The sequence below is a fragment of the Anolis carolinensis genome, chromosome 3 (genome assembly GCF_035594765.1).
Source record: "Anolis carolinensis isolate JA03-04 chromosome 3, rAnoCar3.1.pri, whole genome shotgun sequence".
In the NCBI taxonomy this organism is placed as follows: domain Eukaryota; kingdom Metazoa; phylum Chordata; class Lepidosauria; order Squamata; family Dactyloidae; genus Anolis; species Anolis carolinensis.
In genome coordinates, this window is record NC_085843.1 from 29,592,122 (window position 1) to 29,619,750 (window position 27,629).

General features: G+C 39.7%; 2 protein-coding genes across 13 annotated transcripts in view; both read right to left on the reverse strand.

Moving 5' to 3' along the window:
• Positions 1-726: 726 nt before the first annotated feature.
• LOC100565693 (complement C1q and tumor necrosis factor-related protein 9) lies at positions 727-11,394 on the reverse strand. The gene is made up of 4 exons (XM_008108008.3): positions 11,301-11,394; positions 6,009-6,221; positions 5,399-5,461; positions 727-2,953 (listed from the first exon to the last, which is right to left on the reverse strand). The coding sequence occupies exons 1-4, from the start codon at positions 11,392-11,394 to the stop codon at positions 2,154-2,156; spliced, it is 1,170 nt and encodes a 389-aa protein (XP_008106215.2). The 3' UTR covers positions 727-2,153.
• Positions 11,395-14,659: 3,265 nt separating this feature from the next.
• spata13 (spermatogenesis associated 13) overlaps positions 14,660-27,629 on the reverse strand; it is a 199,631-nt gene continuing 186,661 nt past the window's right edge. For all 12 annotated transcript variants that reach the window (XM_062974647.1, XM_062974649.1, XM_062974650.1 and 9 more), the window contains 4 exons: positions 25,487-25,616; positions 24,668-25,040; positions 21,582-21,656; positions 14,660-21,062 (listed from right to left, as the gene is read on the reverse strand). In XM_062974647.1, the coding sequence (XP_062830717.1) occupies positions 20,884-21,062; positions 21,582-21,656; positions 24,668-25,040; positions 25,487-25,616 (757 nt within the window). In that variant the 3' untranslated portion in view covers positions 14,660-20,883. The remainder of the gene's footprint in view (positions 21,063-21,581; positions 21,657-24,667; positions 25,041-25,486; positions 25,617-27,629) is intronic.

Here is a 27,629-nt window from a genome sequence, read left to right on the forward strand (position 1 = left end):
TGCGTATTGTAATGTTGTGTACTGTCATATAGATCTCCATGTATTTATGTGCATATTGCTATGTGCCTTCACATAGTTAAATAGGTAATAGATAGATATCCGTGTATCTATGCATGTATTACTGTATGCCTTCACATACATGGGTATGTATCTATATGTGTATATGTCTATGTATGTATTGCTGTGTGCTTTCTCATAGTCTACTTCCACAAACACATATAGACTTACAGTGCATCTACACTGTAGAATTAATGCAGTTTGACAACATTTTGACTGCCACTTTTCAATGTTATTGAATGTTGGGAATTGTAGTTTTAGGTCTTTCGTCTTCTCTGCCAAAGAGTGCAGCCAACATAGGTGCATTGACATGAGAATACGTTTTATTTCCTTACGGTTTTTCAAAATCCCTACATACTGGCAAAATGCAAGAAGAATAAATGCAAATATATTCCAATAAGCTTTCTGTTGCCAAAATGTTATTTGTGTTTGTTTAACAAGTAACAAACAACTGGATGAAAAATACGTCATGATTATTTTTCTTCACAGAATCTTGCACAAAATAATACAAATAAATAATTGCCCAGTCTCTTAATTATGTTACTTCTCAACTGATGCTGAGCCTAAAATGAAGTGTCACTTCAACTGAAGTGCTTGTTTTACAACTGATAATGTAATCATACCGTTAATTTGGATTGTGATTGGCAGTGTGATTGAAACCAAGTGTCATTAAATTTATTCTCAAGTTTATTTTAAATTCAGTCCAAAATTCATTCTTTTTTCCACAGTAGACTTATAAAACTTACATGATTACTTCATTTCAGAGTTTGAAAAGAACAAATGCAATGAATATAACAGATGGAATGTTTCTATATGTCCTGATTTTAAAAATTCTTCCAAGTTTCATTTTGTTGACATTGCACACAAACACAGAACTATAGTTGCACTAAAAAGCAGTATAGAATTATCTTCACTTTATAGCACATAAAGCAAGGATGAAACAAGCATCTTAACTAGAAAATCAAGAGGGAGCAAAATGGCAAGACATCTCTCTGCCAGAAGAGAATGGAAAGAAAACCAATTTTCTGAGTTGAAATCTGACAATCGTTCTGAGAGTTTGGAAAGGAACCTCCTGAGTGATGGAAAATTGACCTCAAGAAAGTTAATTACAACTGTCTTTGATTATGTCTGCAAACCGAATCACACATTAGAAAAGCTCCATTATCTTCGGAGAGATGCTTTTGAGAGAGAGAAACAAGCTTACACTCAGGCTGTGAGACATGTCTCAATGGGTTTATTAGGAAATGGCCATTGGCAGATGCCAAGATTAGTGTCAAGATTAATTTATTCATTTCATCCAGTTACATGATGGAAGCAGCTCTATATTCTCAAAGAGAATACAGCCACCACGAGAATTATTTCATGGCCTAAGGAAGGACATTTATGTTAAGTTTTTTCTCCACCTCCTTAACTAGAATGTTAGCAGTTTTATTAGGTAAAAGGAGACTGTTTTAAAAATTTCTCTGGTCTGTGCAGTGTAGTATGGGTAAACAAAAAGTTTTTAACTGGGAATCACATGCCTTCAAGCAAGCCAGATGCATCCAGAACACTAGAATCCCTTCTAAACCCTTAAAGCAAGTTATTTATTTGTTTGTTTGTTTGTTTGTTTGTTTGTTTGCTACATTTATATGCCACCCTTCTCACCTGAAGGGTTAAGCGTTATTACTTGAAGTTATTACTTCTCAGCTTTGTTCTATGCCACTGTAGTGATCTTATTGCTTGTCCCCCATATGTACACTGTAATTTTGTCATACCCTATAGGCATGCACCTCAATGAGCAAGTACACTGGGGGTGGGGAGTATTTGGTCAGATACCAATTGTACAAGTTCTCCCACTTAAAAAGATGAGAGAGGCCTGTAATTGACATCATAGGTAGACCTCAACTATGGGAGACAACATGACAAAACACATCCAGAAAATCACATTGTCTGATTTTTCATGAATTTATGTGGGAATGGTGTCTTCCATTAAGAAGTTTGTGGCAGAGGTTGCAAAAATATCTTCTGTGAATTTTGTTTTCATGCTAAATCTTAATATGAAAATTGAGTAGAACCATATGCAGTTGATATCATTCTTTAAAAACAACTATTACAATTCAGATGGTGGAAAGTGGTGTAGGTGCTGCAACATCTGATGTGCTAAATAGAAGGAAGCCAGAGAACACTGTGTCATCATCTGGATCTGCATATAAGCCATTAAATGATTCCCCACCAAAGCTCTCCAACCATATCTGATCACCTTCCTTCAGTTCCAAGATGATTCCTCCTGAGGCCTGATCTTCAGCACCTTGGTACTTATCCGAAGTGTGGAGCATCCTGTATCCATTTTTAACCAGAGCTACTCTAACATTCTTTACAAGGACAGTGATGTGATAGGTGAAATAATAGACACCAGCGATCTGACAGGTGAATACCCCAGTAACTGTGTTGTAATGGTTTAAGCTATTATACATCACTTTGTCAAATTTGATGGGAATATTTAAAGGGGGAAACTTAGTACTGAGACCTACACTGAAGGCACTTCTAGGGAGGATGGGGCTACTACCACGATTTCCCTTATCTCCCCTGTCGCCTTTCCAACCTTTTTCACCCTGAATTCCTTTACTGCCCTTTGGTCCTAGGGCTCCGATCTCTCCTTTTGGACCAATGTAGCCCATTGGTCCCATGGGGCCCTTTAAGCCTATTTCGCCTTGGGCTCCAAGTTCACCTTTGGTTCCTTTGGGCCCAATAGGACCAATGTCACCTTTTAACCCCTTTCGCCCTTGAAGTCCTAGCTCCCCCTTTTGACCTTTGTCCCCTATGGGTCCAGGCATTCCTGTTGGTCCAAATTTCCCTGGCCAGCCTCTCTCCCCCTTGGTTCCTTTATTTCCTTTCTCTTCAACTCTGCCATCAGTACCTGAAAAGGGAACGAGAGAGAGAAAGAGAGAGGAGAACTATGTATTTAACTTTCCAACTGTTGTAAGCATAAATTCAAGATAAAGAAGTATTTGCCATACATGTATTACCTAACATGTTACTGGTAGAAGATGAGAGGTGCAGTCTTGGATTTTCAGACCATAGTTAGGAAGATGGGAAAAGAGATACTCAAAAATTTCTCAGAATTGCAGTTTGAGAAAAGTGTAGAAACATCAGCATAGCAGAGCCTGGTTCCCAAGACAAACACAGAAAGGGGTGAAGGAGTTCCACAGCTGCATTTTGATAATGATGCAGCATATAATACATTGTGGAAGTTGGGTTTAGAGTTTGAGTGATTCGAAGAATCAGTCAGGGTCAAAGATAAAGATTAATTAGAGCCAGTGTTAGCACATGAGTGAATGAGCAAGTGAGTGATGTGTGATAGAATTAATGTGAATCAGAATGTATATCTACTAAATAATCTGAAATGTTATGTTCAATCTCAGTTTAATAAACCATTATTTTTGTTACACACTTCAGCCTCTGAGAATATGGCATGTTGGAAATCTTGAGTTCAGATATGATGTCTGGTGTCTAGTGGAGAAATAAGATGCCACAGGGCATCTAAAAGGTCATCACATTTGATACCATAGTAATGGGATACGAGGAGGTTTGCACATTGGTGGCAGAATTGGAGGATAAGTGAAATCCCTCACATTTTGGTGGAAGCACAGTCAGTAAAATCTCAGTTCCAATTAGATGATAAGTGACGTTGATCAAACATACTATTATAAGGGTCCTGCCTATCTTCGTGACCGCATCCCCCCGCCCCAAATGAACCGACGTGGGCTCTAAGATCTGCTGATGAGGCCCTCCTCGCAGTCCCGCCAACATCACAAGTGTGGTTAGTAGGGACAAGGGAGAGGGCTTTCTCAGTGGTGGACCCCTAGTTTTGGAACTCCCTCCACAGGGAGATTAGACAGGCCCCCCACACTGTCCTCCTTTTGTGGAGACTTAAAGGCATAGCTCTTCAATCAAGCCATTGAGAATATTTAGCCCCTAGTTGTCCTACGTAGTAAACGCACATCCTGCACTTTATCCCATGCCCGCTCTCCATTACTGCAGCTGGCACTTATTTTATTCCAATGTTTACATGGTGCCAGTAATTTACCGCCATGGTTAGAGGATCACAGCTTGATTGAGTCTGAATTGATGTTTTTATGTTGCATGTGTTTTATTTTATTGTATTTTATATTGTGTTCACTTTTATGTTGTTTTTAGGTACCTTGTGCTGTCTGCACAAGGTGCTTTTGGGAAGATGGTGGTGGGATAAAAGAATAAAGGTATTATTATTATTATTATTATTATTATTATTATTATTATTATCTAATTGCCAAATAACAAAAGATGAGTAAAAATGTTCATTAAAAATAGAGAGCTTGAGTAGTTTGTATTTGCTCCTTCAACCATTTGTATGGCTGTATATCAAACAGTCACCTGCTAGGCAATTCCTAAAATAACTACCATATCTGATAATGCCGTTGATAATTAAGTTATTAGATAAATGCCTGCTATCAACACTTAAGCTAATGCCTCTTTTTGAGATGCCTGTGGAAATGTTTTCCACATGGCTGCCTGTTAGAGATAAATAGATTTCCATAACAAATGAATATGTTATAGTGTTGTGTAAATGATTGCTTCTTAATGATGTTTCATATGATTAATATAGTGTATCAATTTGATGTAAGAGGTTTGATTCTATACATACAATGTAAGGTTTATGATAAGAATGGTCCTAGACTGAGAAAAGGACTGTATTTTGTTGCCGATTTTACACTATAAATAGCCAAGACATTTACAAGGCTGCACATTCATTTTTCCATGGCAAATACTCTGAAATTCCAATTCTTAAAATTACTTATGATGCATCTTGATGCTATGTCTGCTTATTAAAACAATACTCTTGCCCATGAATTTGAAAATGTAGATGACCAAGCCAGTGAAGTCAAGGCAACTTCTAACAGATAGTTAGACAAATGGCAATGGATCTACAGATCCCTCAAATAAAGAGAAGGAGTGGAACAATCACATCTATTTCACACTTATTTGATATTCTACACCCTTTAAATCCATGGTCAAGTCTCTATCAAGTGTGAAATTTTGCACCAGTCTTGGATCTGTTGAGAAAAATCTCCCTTATCAGAGCCACATCAAATACAAGAATCATATAATCCATCTCAATCACCATTAGATAAATTCCTTTGTTTGTGGGAGGATTTACCCTTTTCTTTTTAAAAATTAATTCCTGATGTGTTCAATGCTCACTTGCATCAACATCCAGCCATCCATGTCATCAGAACAGAGCATGACATATGGAACAATTCAACATACCATGACAAATGTTTAAACATCACACATTTTCAAAGAAACTACTTTTTGATCTCACCTGGTTCTCCTTTATCTCCAGCCACACCATCTACACCTGGTTTTCCTGGGTGTCCTGGCTCGCCTAGCAGCAGTAAGAGATAGGAAAGATGGTTTTTAATAGGTTATTTAATTACTTGTAATATTTAAAGAATGCTCTTTTTCTAGTTCCCACCATTCTAGATTGCCCCGGTGTTTCACAAGAAAGAATTGTGCCAAACTGAAGACTTTGGGAAGTTCATTTTGGTGTAAAAAGTCATTCAGTTAATCTAGTACCAGTTTCTTTCTCCCTTTCCCTTTTTCTCCCCAGCTTATTTCAGTTGCTACAGACTGAGTTCAAAGTGCAAAAGCAGTTAATAGTCAACTCAGCAGAGAGAAAAGGAAGGGCAGAATCTTGCCTTTCCCAGTAGACTCAGGCAAAAGCAAACTGTTGTAGCCCTCTTTGCTTGTCTATTTTTCCTCCATAATAACTCTTGCTGTCTTGACAATAGTCTGATCTTGCTGACCATGTGTCCGAATGTTCACCTGAGAAATAAAGTATTGCTGTTTTAGATCTAGAGCGCAACATTAATTTTTTGTAGGATGTGTGTTTCATTATACACATGCGTGGTAGTAACTAGGCAGTTGGATACCTTGATCTCCTTTTTCTCCCTTTGTTCCATCTCTTCCATCTCGTCCCGGTATGCCATTGTGTCCAGGGTTTCCAGGGATTCCAGCATACCTTTCGGCACAACTGCTCTCTCTTTGTATTTCTTCCGCGCTCATAGCAATGGGCAGCAGAAGAAACCAGAACTTTATATTTAATTTCAACTGCAAGAATAAATTTTTAAAACTCCAGTGACTTACTCAATAATAAAAACAAATACTAAGTCATAATCATGTTTGCAATAGCATCTGAATGTCTGTCTGCAATACCATCTGAATCCTTATGACAGGCAATACTTAGATAAAGAGTGTATATACCAGGCATGGGCAAACTTTGGCCCTGCAGATAATTTGGACTTCAACTTCCACAATTCCTAACCGCTGGTAGACATTGAAGTTGAAGTCCAAAACACCTGGAAGGCCAAAGTTTGCCCATGCCTGGTATATACTGTTCTTCTATACATAAATTAGACACTAAGGCTTTGTATATTCCCTTACAATTATCATTTCCCCTCGCTTACTATGATTACCTGAGATATATGCTACACCAATCAGACTTGAAAATTAGGTTTGTGTTTCTCTTTCAATGGTTAATCACAAAACAAGTGAAGATGAATGCAAAACACACAGTTGAATATAATCTTGTACTATGATTATATTCAGCTATGCTTTTCACCAATTCAGGAAGACTTCTTTAACAGGTTGAACAAGACAAAGCCATTGTTTTCATATTCTGTTTTTGAGAGCACCAAAAATAACCCTGCTACCTGAAATCGGAGGGCACTGTAGGATCCTTTTTAAAAAATTGATTTAAATGGTGATTGACATTTAGAGTGGCTGGTTAAGTGAAAGAAACACCTGTGCTCTACACTATAATGTCTGGATTATCAGACCATCCTCTGAAATCAACTTGCTTCTTAGCAAAAGACCAAATAAAAATTAAGATCATTAGGATAGAATGAAACAATTTTTACAAAGGTAAAAAAGGAAGACGGTCTGGAAATTCCAGCTGGTTCAAAGGTCAGCAGCCAGGCTTCTGAAGGGAGCTGGTTATAGAGAGCACACAACGCCCCTATTAAAGCAGCTCCACTGGCTGCCGATAAACTGCTGGGCCCAATTCAAGATGCAGGTACTGACCTATAAAGCCCTACACAGCTCGGGCCCTGCCTATCTCTGTGATCGCATCTCCCCCTATGAACCGGTGCAGGCCTTGAGATCTGCCGGGGAGGCCCTCCTCTTGCTCCCTCCACCGTCACAAGAACAGTTGGTGGGGACGAGGGAGAGGGCCTTCTTGGTAGTGGCCCCCCGGCTCTGGAATGCGCTCCCTAAAGAGATTAGACAGGCCCCTACCTCATCCACTTTCTGTAAGGAGCTAAAAACCTGGTGGTTTCGGCAGGTTTTTGACGAAGATTAGTCTCATTCCCCAAATCAGACTCTGGTACACTATCTCCTGGCCCTAAGGTATGGGTAAAAGTTCTTACCTATCTCTAAAAATGGATTATGCTAGCATTGCCCTAACCTAATGATTCCCCTCCCTTGATCGAAGGCGCTGATTGTGACTTTTGTTTTAACTGAAATTGCTGTTTTAATTGATGTATCATTTGTTGTATTAAGTATTGCATGTTGTTTTGCACCTTTGGAAACCACCCTGAGTCCATTCGGGGAGATAGAGCGGTATATAAATAAAGATGATGATGATGATGATTAGAGTATAAACCAAGCATACTGTCACCAATGGAATCCATGAAAATGAGAAATGGGTGTATCTACGCTGTAGAATTAATGCAGTTCGACACTGCTTTAGCTGCCATGGCTTAATGCTATGGAATCATGGGCAAATAATTTTACAAGTTATTTGGCCTATAGAGTGCTGATGCCTTACCAAATTAAAATTTCCTGGATGTCACAGAATTGAGCAATGGCTATTCCAGTAGTGTCAAACTGCATTAGTTCTGAAGTGTAAATGCATCCTCAGGCACCTCTGCTCTGGACCTGAATACCTCTTCTGTGATTAACCTTTTAAGAGTTAGTACTTCTTTGTTTCTCTGTTACCTCTTATATCTCATATTGTAGATCCTGAACAAAATATACCCTGTGCCATATCAATGATAATATATTCCGAGCAGTTCTAGACTGTTGTTATTTTGTGCCTTCAAGTCATTTTTGATTTAAGGAGGCCCAAATGAAAACCTACCATGAGTTTTCCTGGTAGAATTTGTTCAGAGGAGAATTGTCCTTGACTTCTCTGAGCTGAGGGTATGTGACATGCCCAAGGTCACCTAGTAAGTTTCCATGGCCAAGTTACAATCCACCAAAACATATAAAGCCACAAAAATGTATGATGCTCACAACACCATTTAAAAAAATATTTGCAAAATGAATATTGCCAGAAGTCTTCTATACTCCTCTCCTCAAAAATATTTCATTTTAAAAGGAAACTTCAAAAGTTTATATAGCTTTATAGTACTTTTTTTAAAAAGTATTGCCACTAAACTACAGAAAATTAAGAAATTGTCTTGTATATTCATTCTTACCATACAAATGGCTGAAAACATGTTTATCTGACACCAGTGTCCCTTCCAAAGCTTCTGCAGAGTATTTGAATCTGACAGAACAAACATCTTTATTTATATCAGCGGTAATTGACTTACATATCACGAGATATGGGACTAATGGCTTTATTAGAAACTGATGGACCATATTATAAAAAGGCACATAGATCTAACTTTTCCTTGAGTCTATCCAGAACAACTGAGAGTCTAGTCCAGACATGGGCAAACTTCGGCGCGCCAGGTGTTTTGGACTGCAACTCCCACAATTCCTAACAGTTGGTAGAAACAAAACGCCTGGTGGGCCAAAGTTTGCCCATGCCTGGTCTAGTTGGTATTTTGTTGATTGAATTTCTGAAATGACTCTTGATAGGTAACAATGTTCCAAGGCTAGAAATCACACCTGAAAGAGCAAAAAACCTAATGTGATTTGATAAGAGTATAGTGTTTAGATCAAATGAAGTCAAAATGCTATTCCACTTTGGTCAAACTTCACCTGTCCAGTTCTGGGCACCACAATTCAAGAGGAACATTGATAAGTTGGAACATGTCCAGAGAAAAGTGACCAAAATGATCAATGGTCTGGAATCCAAGCCCTATGAGGAACGGCTTAGGGAGCGGGTATGGATAAAATAAGACTGAGAGGAGACATGACAGCAGTGTTTAGATCAGGGGTCCCCAAACTTGTGAAGCAGAGGGCCGGTCCACAATTCTTCAGACTGTTGAGGGGCCGAATTATCATTTGAAAAAAACAAAACAAATTCCTATGTACACTGCACATGTCTTATTTGTAGTGCAACAACAACAACAATGAAAAAACAATGCAATATTTAAAAATGAAAACAATTTTAACCAACATAAACCTATCAGGATTTCAATGGAAAGTGTGGGCCTGCTACTGGCCAATGAGATAGTCAAGTTAATTAGGATTGTTGTTGTGTGCCTTCAAGTCATTTCAGACTTTGACTGAGCCTAAGTCTAAAATTAATTATTTATTTACTGCATTTATTTACTGCATTTATATCCCACCCTTCTCACCCTGAAGGGGACTCAGAGCAGCTGTATGTACATACAATATATTACATTATTAGCATAACACAATATTAGCATTATATATTACTATATTGAACTATACCACTATACTATTATATAATATGTAATATATAACATATAATTAATATTATTATATGGTATTACTATTAGTATTATATTGTATAACATAATATTATTATCAATATTATATGTATATACAATATATTACATTATTAAAACTGATATAAAATATTATATTATAAAACTGAGGGTGGGGGCCAGGTAAATGACCTTGGAGGGCCGCATCCGGCCCCCGGGCCTTAGTTTGGGGACCCCTGGTTTAGATATTTGAAAGAAATTGCATATTGAAGATGGAGATAGATTGTTTTCTGCTGCTCTGCCGACTAAGACACAGAGCTATAGAAAACAGATTCCATGTAAACATTAGGAAGAACCTCTTGATATTAACAGCTGTTCAGCAGTCCAATACACCACCTTGGAGTGCAGTAGAGTCTTCTCTGAATATTTTAAAACAGAAACTGGATAGCCATCTGTCTGCTGTGTTTTGTGCATTTCTACATGGCAAAAGTTTGGACTTTTGGGATATTTTCCAACTTTATATTTCTGTGATTCCAGGATTCTATGATTTTTAACTGTAAGAAAGTAATACATTCATGATGCTGCCACAATTCTACTCCTGATTTTATTTTTGTGGTCATTAATATCTAATTTTAAAGTTTTGCTGGTTTGCCCTTCAAATACCAAAGGACTTGAACATCGGATTGCATTAACAATATGATAATATTGGCATGCGGTAAAACGTATTAATAAAAACATTTCAATCTTGAGTATTTACAAATCGTTTCATAATTAAAATGGCTACTGGTGATTAAGAGTCTAATTATGGATTACATCAAAATGATCAACTCATCCTTTACATTAAAGGATCTATTTTGAAGGTCCCTCTACTGTGGTGGGCTATGAGATTTTAAAAAAATCTTTTCTTTTTACCCCATCAGATGCATATTTCTGCATATGTTGTCTTGCCATTCTGTTATCTGGAGGTGTGCTAATACTTATATTTTTATTATTTATTTATTTTACAGTAATTATACACGCCCTTCTCACCCCAAAGGGGACTCAGGACGGCTTACTGAACACACATACGGCAAACATTCAATGCTGATTATACAATTAACAAGGACAGGCAACACAAACAGAGGTAATGGCAGTTTTTCCCATCTTATTTCCAGCACTATGGAGGCTGTGTTTGACTCCAGCCATGGGGGGGGGGGGGGTGTGCTGTCACTCCATCTTCCATGCTGAGGAGCTTTTCCTCCCAACTGATGTCCTTAAGGGCACCTTATTATCTCCCTGATAAGAGAGGTACCTATTTATCTACTCGCATTTCTGCTTTCGACTGCTAGGTGGGCTGGTGAGCTGTGGCTAACAGTGGGTGCTCACCCTGACCTAGGCTCAAATTGCTGACTTTTTGATCAGCAGGATTTTTCTGCCACACAGCAGTTTAGCCTGCTGTGCTATGCCCAGCCCCTCATCTACTGATCTGCAGGTACAGTATTCAAATGCACATTCATTCAAGTAAATAAAAATAGATAAAAATATATTGATGGTGAATTAAAAATTAAAAATCCAAGTGTGACTGAGCCTACTTCATGTGTCCTGCTGGCTTTTATCTACCACCAACCAGTTCAGGCCACTCCAATTGCTCCCCCAGCTCCAACTCATGCAGAAATCCACTGGTTTCAGACATCCACTTGGTCTCTTGGACCATTATCTACCACAGAGAAGTGATGTTAAGTGTTTTCAGCTCTGCTAAAACACTGTCTCACAGGAGATCATGGTAAAGGAGGGGCCCGGTGTGTCTAGCTTTCCAGAAGGCCAAATCAGACACAGACAGGTAGAAGCAAAATCAGAAGCTTTATTCTCAATGGCCAGAGAGGATGTCAGCAGAGATAGCCCTCCAAAGAACTGACATACCAGAAGGAAAACATGCAGAAATATTTATAGCACTTTGACAACAGTTTGAAACAAATGACTTCTGCTGCCGAGTGCCGACTGGTCCAGGTTGCCAATTGGCCTCAGGTTTGCAGGGAAATTTAATACATTGTCATTGCTGGTTCCACCTCTTCTGGGATGTGTGAAGGAAAGAAAATGGGTGGGCTTAGAATCATAGAATAGTAGAGTTGGAAGAGACCTCATGGGCCATCCAGTCCAACCCCCTGCCAAGAAGCAGGAAATCGCATTCAAAGCACCCCCTTGATGATAGTTTCCCAGCCTGGGGAGGACAGTGGTCCGTGCTAGTGAAACCATGGCTAGCAGTGGATGTTAGCCAGCCTGAATGGGTTCCCAGCAGGACAAAAGTGTGTGTTGGGTAACTTCTGTGGCTTCTGGTTTAGGGCAATTGTTAAGTGTGCAGAGGCATTCTTGGGGGGTTGTGGTAATTGTAGGGTTATTTCCTAAAGTCCTGGGTGTGGTGGGGCAACATTCCAATGAAATTCATGAACAGTTACAACCAGGAAAGGATAATGTTTATCTCAATGGTGCCACAGTAATCATTCATAATCTGAGGGTCTGGTTTTTCAATAACAGTGGGGAGCTACTATAACTAGTACATGAGAACTGTGGAGTCAACCTAAATTCCAAAATTCATATTCAAAAAAATGGCCAAGATAATTACTCTGAAAGCTTGCTGTGTCACAAGCAGGATAATCAATGCATTGTAGCATTGGGAGTGATCACAAGGGCCATCTAATCCAATCCCTTACAATTAAAGGCCATTCAGTCTCTGTTGGAAAACCCCCCAAGGAAGAGTCTTCACCACACACCAAAAGAGCATATCTCACTGACAAATAGTTCTTACCATCAAAACATTCAACTTAATATGCAGGTGCTGATGCTAGAAATTAAAAGAGGGCTAATGTGTGCATTGCCCTTCCCTTGGAGGCCCAACGAGTGCCTGCATTGGTTTCTTTTTGGTGTCAGGCCAAGACTAGATTTTTTGGGCCTCATTCACTTTTAGGATGTATACAATATATGATTTTAGCATGTTAGCGCTGTTTTAAATTGGTTTAGCAATTTTACATATTTTTACCCATAGTAGAAAATCAAGGTAACACCTTTACTCTGCCATGATCTACTGTGAGACATGTCTTAGCAATTTGCAGGAACGTGGATGGTTAATTTATAAACAATTAAAAGAGGCAATTAAATGAATAAATGCTAAAAAGACCATGTCTCCAGTTACTACACTGCCATCATGTGGTCATCTTGAATATAGCAGAAAATCCATGATAAAGACTAATTCAGGATTTTAACTAGGTTAACACTTTTATTCCCCAACCCAAAGATCTCAAAACAAGCAGCAAGATTTTGGGTTGCCCATAGCTCTCGGCTGGGTAAGATGATAACCAAAACAAACAGCTATGCTGGCTATGCTGGGGAGGGGAGGAGGATTTAGGGAGTGGTCCTCCAAAACAGTAACATCTCAGTCCAGCTGTTACACAGAACTGATATCAGTATAAGGTGAAATACCAAGGTAGTCAACAAAGCTAATTTTTTTAAAAAATTAAGGCTCGTAGGCAGGAAGGATGTGGCAATGTCCTCTCCCTTGCATCTTGATCAGATGCTGAACAAATCTCTTTCATTCAACTCAGCAGCTGCTTGTAAAGGAGCGCCCGGTGATGCAGCAGATTAAACCACTGAGCTGCTGAACTGGCTGATTGAAAGGTCAGCGGTTCGAATTTAGGGAGTGGGGTGAGCTCCTACTGTTAGCCCCAGCTTCTGCTAACCTAGCAGTTCGAAAACATGCAAATGTGAGTAGATCAATAGGTACCGCTCCGGCAGGAAGGTAATGGTGCTCCATGCAGTCATGCCGGCTACATGACTTTTGGAGGTGTCTACGGACAACGCCAGCTCTTCAGCTTAGAAATGAAGATGAGCACCAACCCCCAGAGTTGGACATAACAAGACTTAATGTCAGGAGAAAACCTTTACCTGTTAAGGGAGATGGAGTGTGTGTGCTTAGGCTAAGATGCATAACTTAGTTAGGCAGACATAACTAATTAACTGACTGATGAGTCTGGTGAACTCCTTTACTGTGAGAACTATTAAACAATGGAATGGGCTACATCTGACAATCTGGGATTCTCCCCCTTTGGAGGTCTTTGAATAAAGGATGGATGGGTATATTTCCTAAGTGCTTTAGTTGTACATTACAGTGTGGTATGAGGGTGGACTAGATAGTCCTTGTAGCCCCTTCCAATTCTGCAGTTATTTGGGGAATACTACTCCATGGATCTGGAAGGACTTTGTCCCTCCCATGTCCATTGTTTAAGAAATGGAACAGGATAATGCAGTGGTTCTCAACCTGTGGGTCCCCAGATGTTTTGGCCTTCAACTCCCAGAAATCCTAACAGCTGGTAACCTGGCTGGGATTTCTGGGAGTTGTAGGCCAAAACATTTGGGGACCCATAGGTTGAGAACCACTGGGATAACGTGTTATTGAAGGCTTTCATGGCCGGAATCACCGGGCCGGAGTTTTCCGGGCTATATGGCCATGTTCCAGAAGCATTCTCTCCTGAGTTCTTGAGAACAAGAGTTCTTTCTCCACCCTGGACATTCCACAGATATATAAACCCCATTTACCTAGTTTCCAACAGACCTCACAATCTCTGGGGGTGCCTGGAAAATGCTTCTGGAACATGGTCATATAGCCCAGAAAACTTACAGCAACCCAGTAGAACAGGATACTTGACACCCATTAAGGGCTGCAAAGGTTTTGGGCCCTTCCCACTAAGTTATTTGAAACTGAGTGGGATGTTTTTGCAAAGCCAGAAGTGATGTCATTAACAATTAAATTCAATTTTGATGGCGATGCCATGAAGATGGGCTGCATTGGGGCTCCACTTTGCCCAATCCTTCGTAAACCTCTAATCTCACCAATATCAGGGAAAATAGAAATGTGTGAAAAATAACTTAATTTCTGAAATATCAAATGTTTTAACTTATAAGTCTCAATATTTCACAGCAGGTATTACTTAAAGGAAAAATGCTCACTCTCTATTTTATTTGCAAATTCATTGATATGAAAGTAGTTTTTGGTGTCAGGGTGATACAGATAGTTGAAATAATAATTTTCAGTGATGAAACAAAAGCGCATCCTACAATAGAAGTCTGGAATACAGATCTCTCAATCTGCTTGAATTTGAAAAAGGCAGTTCTGTTTAGGCATGGTGCAATTCATTTCTTTGACCTCAGATTCATCGCACAAAACTGTGAGTGAGCCAAATATAGAAAAACACAATAATTTTGGCCTTCGAATACTTAAAGCTCACATCCAGGATTTTATACACTATGAAAAAGTCACAAAAATTATAACTGTACAATGAAATTATAAGACACATCTGAGAAATGTCAACTTACACAAATTAAACCATAAACCAGTTAGAACAAGGTAAGTGGAATGCATGTTTGTATATACATTTTATGAAAACAGATCTTTTAAAATGTAAAGATAAGCCTACATCCTGAATGCAAACAAATCTGGCCACATAGATTACTTAACAGCAAATATATATATATATATATATGAATGTAAAAGGATCTTATACATTATGCTTTAGCTGTCAACAGCTACAAGTTAAAGAAAGCAGCGCTAGTAAGTATAATAATTTTAAACTACATATTAATTTGGAAGGCATCTTCCATATGCAGTTGTCATACACATTGAGAAAGAAAGGCAGCAGACAATATACAGTATAGCATTTTATTATGGCTAATGTCCTTTGGCTCAAACTCCAAGCTAAAAAATAAAACGCCAGTTTTTAAAAAACACAGCAATATGTGAAATATTTCAATTGTTAATGCCATTATCTGGAGAAAAATAACATTCTAGTAGGAAGCAAGGGAGCTAGCGTTTGCTGCCAGTGGAAAAGAGAAAGTGTATCCTTTTCTTCTTTCCATGTATAAAGGCCAATGGTCAGTGCTTTAGTGATGTGAGGCATCAATTGTGCTCTACAGTGTTAATTGATCGGTTCTAAACTTTGGGTCCCTAGAGATGGTTGAACTACAACTCCTACCATCCTCAACCAACACATCTAATAAGCAGGGATGATGAGGTCTGTATTATTACTACTACTACTATTACTACTACATTTCAATTGCCTTTTTAAACTGTCTAAATGATTTCAATATGGTTACTTGTTTTTCATCTTTTGTATCTAATATAGTATGTTCGTCCATTGCAAGTCACCTTGGGTTCTTATTGGGAGAAAGGCAAGATATAAATTAAATACATGACATTAAATAAATAGTGAAATGAAGTAGTCTGACAATATGTGTGGGCTCGAAATTGAGAATAATGGTAGAATATGAGTGAAGATAGATCTGTATCCCCTGTCATCACAATGTCTATGGGGCATTTCTGCCGGCAGCATTATTGTCACAGCCAATGAGCTTAATTCTGATGTGGGTACAACAGTGATATTGATCTGTGCAGTTCAAGTCAACTGTATTATTTCAAATGGAATGAAAGTAATGAGACTTTTATCACGGCAAGCATATGATGAGCTGTGTTAGAGTCATCATAAATATATAGCTGATTTTCACATATACCTGGATCAGGAGGTCAAAAACCCCTCCACTGTTATCTGTGTGCTCAAAGGGGTTTTAGTGCAAATGTGTGCAGATTTGTAAAATTAGTTTGCAATACATCACAGTAATCTTTGAGGTGGAAGTGAAGGTGGGATTCAAAAAAAATACTGGGCAAGATTAAGTGGAAATTGTTCTTTGGATCCTGGCCAGAACTACCCTGAATTTCTTGGGTAATGTCACGTTGGTTGAGAGCATAACATTTGCATCCAAGAGCCCGTGATACTATAAATTTAGTGGATTTTTCTGGCCTCCTAGGATTCCAAAGTCATTTGAAAATTAAATTAAGAATAAAAACAAAAAATAACCTGTTATTAACTTGTGCACTCTAACATGCAGTAAACATCTTCATACAAAGCAAAAATAGATTGCAAAGGTGTGTGTGGAGGGGGAGTGGGGGCAGAAATGGTTCAGTAAAGGTTTGTACATATAGTATGTGCAGAACATTGTTCCTAAGTGACCTGAGTAATGATATAAGTCTTTGCAATATTTGGGAATTTCCTGAAGAAAGTAACATCAATGAAACTACAGGCAAGTATGAGCTTTTTGCCTTTTTATCAGTGTGAAAACAGTAACAGTAGTTGGTCTGGAAGGGAAAGACACAAAGAGTAATCCTAATGAGAATAAAGATATAAATAATGCCCACAGGAACCTGTAGTAAACTTCACTTCTCACACAAAACAATTTTAACTTGGGTGCCACACCCAGGTTATTGGTCTCAGCAGAAGATATGGATATATCCATATATTGCCTTGTTTTGTATACTCAAGAGTTTTGAGAAGTTGTATCCGGACAACTCTCAGAATTTGAATCTTTTGGACTACAACTCCCACTGATTGTACTTGCTTAATGTAAATGGGAGTTGTGGTGAAAAGGGTAACCTTTTCCAAGCACAACAAAAGCACAACTTCTCTTGACAAACATCACTTGGATATGTCAAGGAGTGCCTTATTAGCTGAAACAGTCTAGTTCCAGGCAAACAATGAAAAAGATTTTGCAAAAAGACCCTGGTAAGAATGAATCAACATCCTGAATTTTCTGTAAAATAGGCAGCATGAAGTAATTTTTAGAAACTCAGCATTCAGCATAGGAATTGTTATGTTTTGTAGGGTTGATGTTTCATTCTAATCCTGTAGCCTCTCACAAAGTGTTGAGTATTTTGAAATGTTAATGAACACAAGCATCCTGATCTATGTCTAACTGTCAGTCATTTCTAACACGGAAATCCAACAGAAATGGAGTTAACAGGATCAGCAAAATGGAAAGTTCTTTCTGGCTACACAATTTCAGCTTTACAGGTTAACTGCTATGGGTTCAAACTATGGAATCATAGGGTTTGTAATTTGGTGAGGCGCTTGGACTCTTGTTGCACAGAATTCTGAATATCCTCCCCTAAAACCTCAGGATCCCTGAGGATGGATCCAGGACAGTTAAGGTGGAACAATTGTGTAATGTGAAAGGGTTGCATAAGTACAAGCCTAAGGCAGCAAGCTTCTGTCATATTCAACAGGATTTAGTACATTCAGTAGCCAGAGATCGTCAACTGGAAAGACTGAAGACCTCCCTAGAAAAGAGCATAGCAAGCTAGCACCTTTCTACGAGGAGGTAAGAATATATCACATTTAGTTCCAAGTCTTTCTTGTTTGAAATAATTTCAGGTCGAATTTTTAAAATGCGAGTGGAGCAAGTTGAATTGAGTGAGAGTTGAAAATCCTTGCTTTCCCAACCTCTACACATTTAGGGTTGTAGTCCTAAAGCAAATGATAAATGTACAGCTAAAGGGGCATCTGTTTTTGTAGCAAATATAGATATCCATTGCAGTAATTTACTTAATAATTCAGAAAGAGTTTTAAGTAAAATGCCAGTTTATAATTCCATAAATCCAGTTCTTGGCTGTTACATTTTGGGAGTGGGGGGGAGGAATCAATACTGAAAAGCAAGCACTGAGAATCACAGCATGGTAGATTCTGCTATAACAGAATCTCCCTTGTTGGGAGATGGGGCAGGGTAAAAATTATTATTATTATTATTATTATTATTATTATTATTATTATTATTATTATTATTATAGAACATGAATAACTGAAAGCAATTGTTTTAATATACACCCATCAACACATACAAAGTTATTTTCTGTCAACATGTGCACGTTCTCACAACATACTGTACATGCTTGTATGTAAGGCAACCTAATATATAAGTTGAGAGCAAGTTTAGGGGCCAAAATTGTGGATTTTGATGTGACCTGTGGATAAGTCGAGGGCCATTGTTGAGAAAGGGAAGCTTCACTGCTACTTTAGGGGGTAAGCTGCCTCTGGCCATTGCCATTTTCCTGCCCAAACATTTAAGAAGGTCAGAAGCAGTGATACACTGGAAAGAGTAGAGTGGGTTGGTGCTTCTTCTGAATCGGAACTATTCCACCTGTTACATGTGGCCAAAGTGTGGGGAAACTCTGAGGGGCATTCTCCAACTTCAGTTAACACAGGGCCAAGCTGCGTTACGTGGCATTGCTCCGCGTGTAAGGTGACTTAGTCGAACAGTGTGTCATGTGAATGCCACAGAGGGCTCAGAAGAGCTTGGTCCTTTTTTGGTAAAGAGTTAATGTACACTATTCGCACTGACCCCTTGATAGGTTGACCCAGTTTTGTGAAGGGGTGTGCGTGATTTTTTCACTTAAACGTCTAGACTTATACATGAGCATACAGTATACAGCATTTTTGTTTATTACAGAAGCTGCCAATCAAGTGAACCATCTTTTATTTTATGTATGTATATTGTAACAAAATCCAACCAAACTGTGGGACTTTTAAATTTCACTGAGTTCAATTTTTTTTAAAAATGTATACATTCCTACTGAAATAAATTGGAACAAAAGTGCTGTCTTTGACTGGAGAGAGAAAAGAAAAGGAAGAGAATTAACAGCTCACATTTAATCATGTCTACTCAAAAGGCAGTGCCATTGAATTCAAAGGGATTAAATTCTTAGCAAATATTAGGCTAACAGGCAAACATGGTTTATATTTTACCCTGTGATTAAGAAACTTGGCTCATTGCCTTTCACATAATGCAACTGTTAAACTATAAACTTTAACAGATTTACACCCAAAACATCAACATGCTTCCCCAGTTTTAAAAAATTGTGAATCCTTCCTTGTTAGAAAATGTCCCAGTTTTTCAACTTAAGTTGGCCAGTTGAATTGACTTGTACTCAAGAAATCAAACATGAAATATGTCTGTTGTCTCAGTTTACCCCACTAACAATGCATACTAGTATAGGTTTTATAATATATGACCACTAAGTAAAAAATGGTACATGCTGTAACATCAGGGAAGCAATAGCATGTACCATAAATTTTAATTTATGATAGTGGAATATTTTGTAAAAGTTATCTTAAAAAACAACTTCCGTTCACAGAACAAAGTGAATCAAAAGAAAGAGATACTATTTTAATAATTCATAAATGGGTCCCATTTGACCTGAGTTTTTATCAAAGTTCATTTCTGATGACACCAGATGGTCCCTGGTGTAGGATCCTTTTGATGTCACATCAAAGAAATGTTGTGAAACAGCTTCTTCATGTGTACTTGAAGAAAAACAAATCGAATACCAGTTTGGAAACTTTGGGAGGGATCTTTTCTAGGACTCATGCAAAAGAATGCCCGTATTTATGGGATATAACTACCAAAACATACTTTCTCTGAACACTTTCCCACATTTCTGTTGCTTTATATTATTTGTATTTTTGTATAGTAGTGCCATTAAAATGAGCATAGTTTTACATAGTGTAAAAGCAGGCATACTAGAAATCACAGAAGCAATTCCCAAAAGCTGCAGGTAACAAAATAAAACAACACTATTTTCTGAAAAGCATACAATTCATGCAACAAAATAACCACTTTTGGTAAGAATAAAACCCACAATGCATTGGGTCCCTTCCTTCATTATATCAAACAGCAAATAAAAATGCATGTTTATTTATTTATGTCATCAAATTAACAGTTGCTCCCATTTTGTGGGACAAATGTTAAGGCTTTGCAGGAAGTCCTTTTCCCACTTCGTTAAATTAACAGAAAAAGACAGCATATTAAGACAAACAGGAAGGCCTGAGGTTCAGCAGTTCTTGCATTAGCAGCAATTTGATCACATGAGATCCACTTGCCTGCAGAGGTGAAACCTCGCTTTGCAAACATGCTGTGCAGGGAACAGAATTGCTTGCCTTCCTATTTCTAAATTTGGCCATTGATTCATTATTAAGACAGGCAAAATGACCAAGAGATTTTAACCATTCCTTTGGTACAAGTACAGTATGAACACTATGCCACTGTTCTGGGCTTGAAGCAAGTTGCCTTTGTGACCAAGTGACGGGTTCCTCATTAACAATGTTTATTGACACGCACCAACAATAGCTTCAGCTCACACACAGCCTTCTTCAAGTGAAGAGTCTGAACTTCATCCTTCTCAACAGATTACAGCAAAAAGGTTAAGAAGATCTTAACCCTTTCCCTCCAGAACAGAATCTGTGGTATTCCAGCTGAACCAATGAATTGTTTGCTGGCAAATGGCTCTTCTTTACCAGAAGGTCTTTTAGTTCGGGAACCACCAAGCAAGCATTCATTTCTTGAATGGGGCCAATTTGTTGAAAGTGTGCCAGAAAAGGGATGGCTTCCGTTTTGGCTCTGCCAGGGCAAACACCTGTTGCTGTGGGATGCTGGTGGGCACCGTGATGTGACGTTGGTGGATGGGATGTAAACTCTGGTGGGGCGGTGCCACTGGGCACCCACTGTAGACGCCTACAGAAAGAAGCATTGAGAACATATATCAAATTACTGCATGGAAACAAACACTGTTATTATGTAACTGATTTACAGTTCAAGCTCATTTGCCCAAGGTACATTGCACAAGACAAGCTACTCCAAATGACCATAGTAAAGTACTGATCAGTATTCCCAAACTTTTTTCTTCCAGGTGTTTTGGACTTCAAATCCCAATAGTCCCAGCCAGTTTGGTCAACTGTCAGGAATTCTGGGAGCTGAAATCTAAATCAGCTGGAGGACCAAAGTTTGGGAACAACTAATGTAGATAAATAATACATGGGATTATTAGACTTGCAGCCAGCAGTAATATCTGTAACGCTTTGCCATTTTGGCCAAGAACAGTATGGATATTGCTGTCTCCTGGGCTTGTAATTTTTTTTGGCTCCTGCTTTCTTCACTATGCTTAGGATAATCCAAAATTGCATTTCTGAAAAGTAAAGTGTCTGGGGTGAATCATACTTCAGCTATGCAAGAGAAATGGATTCTATAAATTACCTTTCATCTTTCCGTGCCTGGACTTCCGTGCATTTTGCATGGCTTGCTTCTTTTGATTTTCTGATATTTCCATTCCTGCATTTGGAAACAAAATATTGATATATGTACATAATGAGATATCTGGAGAACAGATCCAAGTCTGAACACAACATTCACTGAGGTTTCATATACAGTAGAACCCCGGTACTCCGAGTTAAACGGGCGGACCTCAACTCGGTCAACCGAATAACTCGGAATACCAGGCGGGACGGAGGCTGGATCAGGAGGCACTACAAACGCCTCCCAATCCAGCCCTCGTCCCAGCCGCGGGGAGGCCTCTCCATGGGGACGGAGGCTGGATCAGGAGGCGCTGCAAACGCCTCCCAATCCAGCCCTCGTCCCAGCCGCGGAGAGGCCTCTCCGTGGGGACGGAGGCTGGATCAGGAGGCGCTGCAAACGCCTCCCGATCCAGCCCTCGTCCCAGCCGCGGGGAGGCCTCTCCGTGGGGGCGAAGGCTGGATCGGGAGGCCCTTCCAGCACCTCCCGATCCAGCCCTCATGCCCACGGAGAGGCCTCCCCGCAGTTGGGAGCACCCGCGGAACGAAGGGGCTCTCCCTTCCTTTGACTGAGGCTTGGAGCCAGGGAAGGAACTCCTGCTTCCCTGGCTCCAAGCCTCCGCAAAAGGGAGAAATCCCCTTCCTTCAGCCGGTGTTTGGAGAAAGCATCGGCTGAAGGAAGGGGCTCTCTCTCCCTTTGACTGAGGCTTGGAGCCAGGGAAGCTACTCCTGCTTCCCTGGCTCCAAGCCTCCGCCAAAGGGAGAAAGCCCCTTCGCTCGGTGGGTGGGTGAACGGGGAGAGCCCTCCTCGTTCACCCACCCACCCACCTGCCCGCCCGTGCCTCGGCTCCTTCGTTACGCCGGGGCCGGCAACACTGGTGCCCGGCGTGGCGAAGGAGTCGGACGTGCGTGTTGCTAGGTAGATAGCAAGCTACCTAGCAACACGCACGGGGCGCTCGCCTCTTGGGAGGTGCCCCCTGCGTGTTGCTAGGTATCTTATTATCTACCTAGCAACACGCAGGGGCTGCCTCCCAAGGGGCGAGCGCCCTGTTCATGTTGCTAGGTAGCTTGCTATCTACCTAGCAACACGCACGCCAATGAGCAGGTGGACGGGGAGGGCCTTTGTGGCCCTTCCCATTCACCTGCTCGATTACATGGAGGCTTGAACGAGCGGGGCTCGAACGAGCGGGGTTTTACTGTATATCTTATACACATAGCCTGAGGGTAATTTTTTACAATTGCACAATTGCAAAGGTGTCACCCAGTCAATAATGTCGACAAATTTTGAAATTTTTGGATTTTGGAATTCTGGGTAAGGGATGTTTAACCTCCAGAAGTTTGAAAGAACAATCACTTAAAACAGTGCTCCCTAACATGATGGTCCACGTGCTAAAGCTGGTTCACAAGCCATTGGCTGCTAATCAATAATGAGTTTTCAGGAAACAGTGCAAACACAGTAATATTATGATAAAAAATGGAACCAATAAATCATATAACACAGCTCAATGATAGATAATATGAGCTATATTCAATGGCACAGTACATTTGTTGTTAAGTGCCTTCACATTGTTTCTGACTTATGGTGACCCTATCACATGGTCTTGGTAAGATTTGTTCAGAAGAGGTTTGTCATTGCCCCCCTTTACAGCTGTGAGAGTATGTATGACTTGCTCCTGGTCATCCAGTGTGTTTCTATGGTCACTGGTTCTCCTGAGTTCCTATATAAACTTCCCTGAAATTTGAGGTTTTCAGAGGCCATGAAGTTTCTGGTGGGCAGCCCAATCAGTGCCATTCTACATGGCTATTAATGTTTGAAATTGCTATGTTTTGAAGAGTATTTTAATGTGTTTGAAAGTTATTTTATTTGTTCATCATCTTGGACGCCCTTGTGGGCTGAGAGGTGAGAAAGTGAGGGAAAGGAAAGGACAGGAAAGAGGGATTTGAATTCTGGCCTCTCAGAATTCTAGTCCAACACTCAAGCCATTCAACAATGCTAAATCATACTGGATTTCTAAAGTAAAGTAATGCTTTATTGTTGCCACCATACTAGAGAATTAGTAGTTAGCCTCCTTTTTCACAAGGTTCTACGGTCATGTGATGACCTCCCACTCTAAGGGTTTCTGGACAAAACAGATTATCTAGCCCAGTGGTTCTTAACCTTTGGTCCTTCAGGTTTTTGGGACTTCAACCCTCTGAACACCCATCCAGCTTGGTGAACTGTCAGAAATTTTGGGAGCTGAAGTCCAAAACACCTGGAGGATCAAGGATTGGGAACCATTGATCTAGATTCATTTCAATCTGATTTCTGGCCTGACTGAGATGGGAGACAGGTTGGAGATTAACATCCATATGAAGCCTCCGGGAGAAGTTGTCCAGAATTTTCCGGTTGAATGTAACCAATAAGCTGATGAGACTCGCCTATACAACTTTTAAAATTAATGCAATTTCATATGATTTTTGCTTTAACTGTGATTTAACTTTTGTAATTATCATGTTATTTAATCTTTGGAAACTGCCTTGGGTTTGTGTTGTTGAAGGCTTTCATGGCCGGGATCACAGGGTTGTTGTATGTTTTCCGGACTGTATGGCCATGTTCCAGAAGTATTCTCTCCTGATGTTTCGGCCACATCTATGGCAGGCATCCTCAGAGGTTGTGACCTCTGAGGATGCCTGTCATAGATGTGGGCGAAACGTCAGGAAAGAATACTTCTGGAACATGGCCATACAGCCCGGAAAACATACAACAACCTTGCCTTGGGTTTGATATTGGGAGAAATGTAGGATATAAATTAATCACTAGTAGTAACAACAAGAACAACAATAATAATTCCACGGGTAGTTTTGTGAGGTCACATACATTCAGTTTCTAGTGCACAAACACAGCCCCATCACTTCTTTATAACTTGGTGAATAAAGAGACAATTTGACTACTATTATGTACCAAGTCAGTTAAAAGTAACTGAATCTATTGTGCAACTGGCTGTACAGCTGTGGAATCAAATGTAACTATACTGGGAGACATTTATGCTATGCTAAAAGTATGTTACTTGCCCATTTCTTTGTCTTCTTGCACTCGCCTCCTCTCACTAGCACAGGCCTCCAGCCACTTCTTCTTATCCCCTGGTTTTTTCCCACAGAACAGATGGACCTCTTCTGTAACAGTATTTACAATCTTGAAAGCATTTTTTACACTGATATTTAAGTCCTTGTCTCTGCCATCCTCAACGTCCAGCACGTCCACCTCGTCCATGTCCATGCGGCCCTTGTAATACAACATGTCCCTTCTCAGCAGGTCTTTCTTGCAGAATACAAGTTGATGGTCAAAGAGAAAGAAAGTCCTCTGCTGGCTTTTGCCTTGCTTGGAGATTTTAGTCAGTTCTCCCGAGTGGATCAGTTCAGAGCTTCTGCCTAAAATGTCTTGGCCCTACAATATTCACAGTAAACAATAAAAGAAAGAGCCGAGATTATTTTCCTGGATGGTTATAATTACCTTTGTTAGTACTATGGCTTAACATAGCCATCTCTCCACATTAATCGGGGTTAGGAGCAAATGACTCCCATGAAAGTGAAAAATCATGGCTAAAGAAATTGATATTTTTTTACCTGGGAGAATACTTCTCTAGGAAATTCTAAGTCTTCTGAGATTAAGGACTCTGTGATTACTAGCTACATTTTATACTAGAAAACATACTGTTAATAATTGTTACAAAAATACGAGTGCTGTAAGTAAACGACTCCAAAAAATCAATAGGAATATAGTCAAGACTGCTTTCATGAAACACATGGAGTAACGAAACAAGGACGCACAAAAATAGTAGAAATTATGCCTTCTGTATCTAAGCATCAAAAATTTCTGGAAGTTCCACTTACCTCCCAGTTGACTATAGACACTTGCCAGCGAGCAATCTTGTCTATGCTTTCTAGCCTTCGTTTCCGTTCATTGATCAGGCAAGCAACATTCTTCATGGCTTCATAGGCTGCGATTATGTCATTGTAGTCACTGCAAAATGGACAGGAACAGGTTGGTCATTTCAGATGACAATTTTAGCCTTGCTGTAAAAGCTAGTAATTCTAAAATAAAGCTAAAACACAAAAAAGAATAAAAAAGGAATTAAGTCAGGCCTACCTTTCCATCATAGATTACAATTGTCCTATTCACACGGAGGGCTACTTTCTAAGGAGGAGAGCCTTTTTTATGTATGAAGACTCCCCTAAAGCAGTGGTTCTCAACCTGTGAGTCCCCAGGTGTTGTGGTCTACAACCCCCAGAAATCCCAGCCAGTTTAGCTGTTAGGATTTCTGGAGTTGAAGGACAAAACATCTGGGAACCCCCAGGTTGAGAACTACTGCTCTAAAGAATAGCAAATGGTGCATTTCCAGCATGCCAGATCTTGTGGGGAATCTCTTTGCTTCAGAAAGTCACCCCCAGAAGAACAACTACTACCAGACTCTCTAGTCTCATGTGTTTGCCTCATTCAAGTTTTACAATGCCTGAGGAACACTTTTATCATTCACTGAGTGACAGAGTTGGTATCATGAGAAACGGAAACTAGGATCATCCACAATGACATTTTTCATATTTTCATATCAAGAACCTCAGTATATATGAATTTGAAGTGTAAAAAGGAGTACTTTGTCTGTGTCTGTGCCTTCAAGTTGACTTATGGCAACCCTATTAATTCCATATGTTTTCCTTGGGCAAGGAATACTCAGAGATGGTGTTGCCAGTTCCTTCTGCTAAAATATAGCCTATAGCACTTGGTATGCATTGGCAGTTTCTCATCCAAGTACTATCCAGAGCTGACACTGCTTAATTACCAAGATTATATAGGAATTAAGCTAGTTTTTTAGCAAATATCCAAGTAATAGTTTCAACACACTACATACAACAAGTCCATCATATCCTGGATTCTACATCCATAGATTCTACTATTCACTACTTCAAAATATTCCATCCCTGAAATCTAAAAAAGTAAACCTTGAATTTTTTTAATACAAGGAATACTATTGAACTATGCCACTGTCGTATAATGGTGTTCCTTATTTACAATTATATAAGAAACAGCATTATTAAGTATCCATTGATTTTGGTATCCACAGGGAGTTTTGAAACCTAACACCAGTGGCTATCAAGGGTCTACTATATTTTAAACCGAAACAAAATCTATCTATAGCCATAATAAAAATGAATGTATGTATGTGTGTGTGTGTGTGGCTAAGGTACCGACTTCCACAAACAGGCCCACACTTCCACAAACAGCTACAACTCCTCTACCAGTCAGGAGACATCAATGGCCCTCCCTCCAATGACATTGCAGCTTATAGTGAGCACCGTGAACATGTACAAGAGCCCTAACAATGTCCCCCACAAACACAATACTGTTAACCACCCAAGTGAATGCTTTCATACAGGGACAATTACACCTTAGATTTTATGTTTTTCTCCACTATAGACATCTCAGTGTTTCTTACTCTCTCCACTGGTGTGAAATTTGCATGATCCTGCCCACTGCCTCTCTCACATAGCAAGCAGAGTGGAACTGATCAGCAACTGAACATACTGGAGGAGTTTGGGGGACTAACTCAACATGATGGAAGTTGTAGTTCACCCTGCATCAAGACAGAGCACAGTGACCCCCAACGATAATGGACCTGGACCAAATTTGCACAAAGGACTCCCATGATCAATGGACAATACTGGAGAGGTTTGGAGACAATTGACCTTGATTTATAGGCATTGCAGTTTACGTACATCCGGAAAGCACTGTGAACCCAAATAACAATAGATCTGGACACGCATATCTGATATGCCCAAATGTTGGGGTTTTGAAGGGATTGACCTTGATTTCTGGGAGTTGTAGTTCTACATCCAGAGACACTGTGACTCCCACTAACAACACACCGGGACCATTTTTGACACATAGAACCCCCATGACAAGCTGAACCTACTGGAGGAGTTTGAGAAGACTGACCCACCATGGTGGGAGTTGTAGTTCACCTTGCAGCCAGAAAGC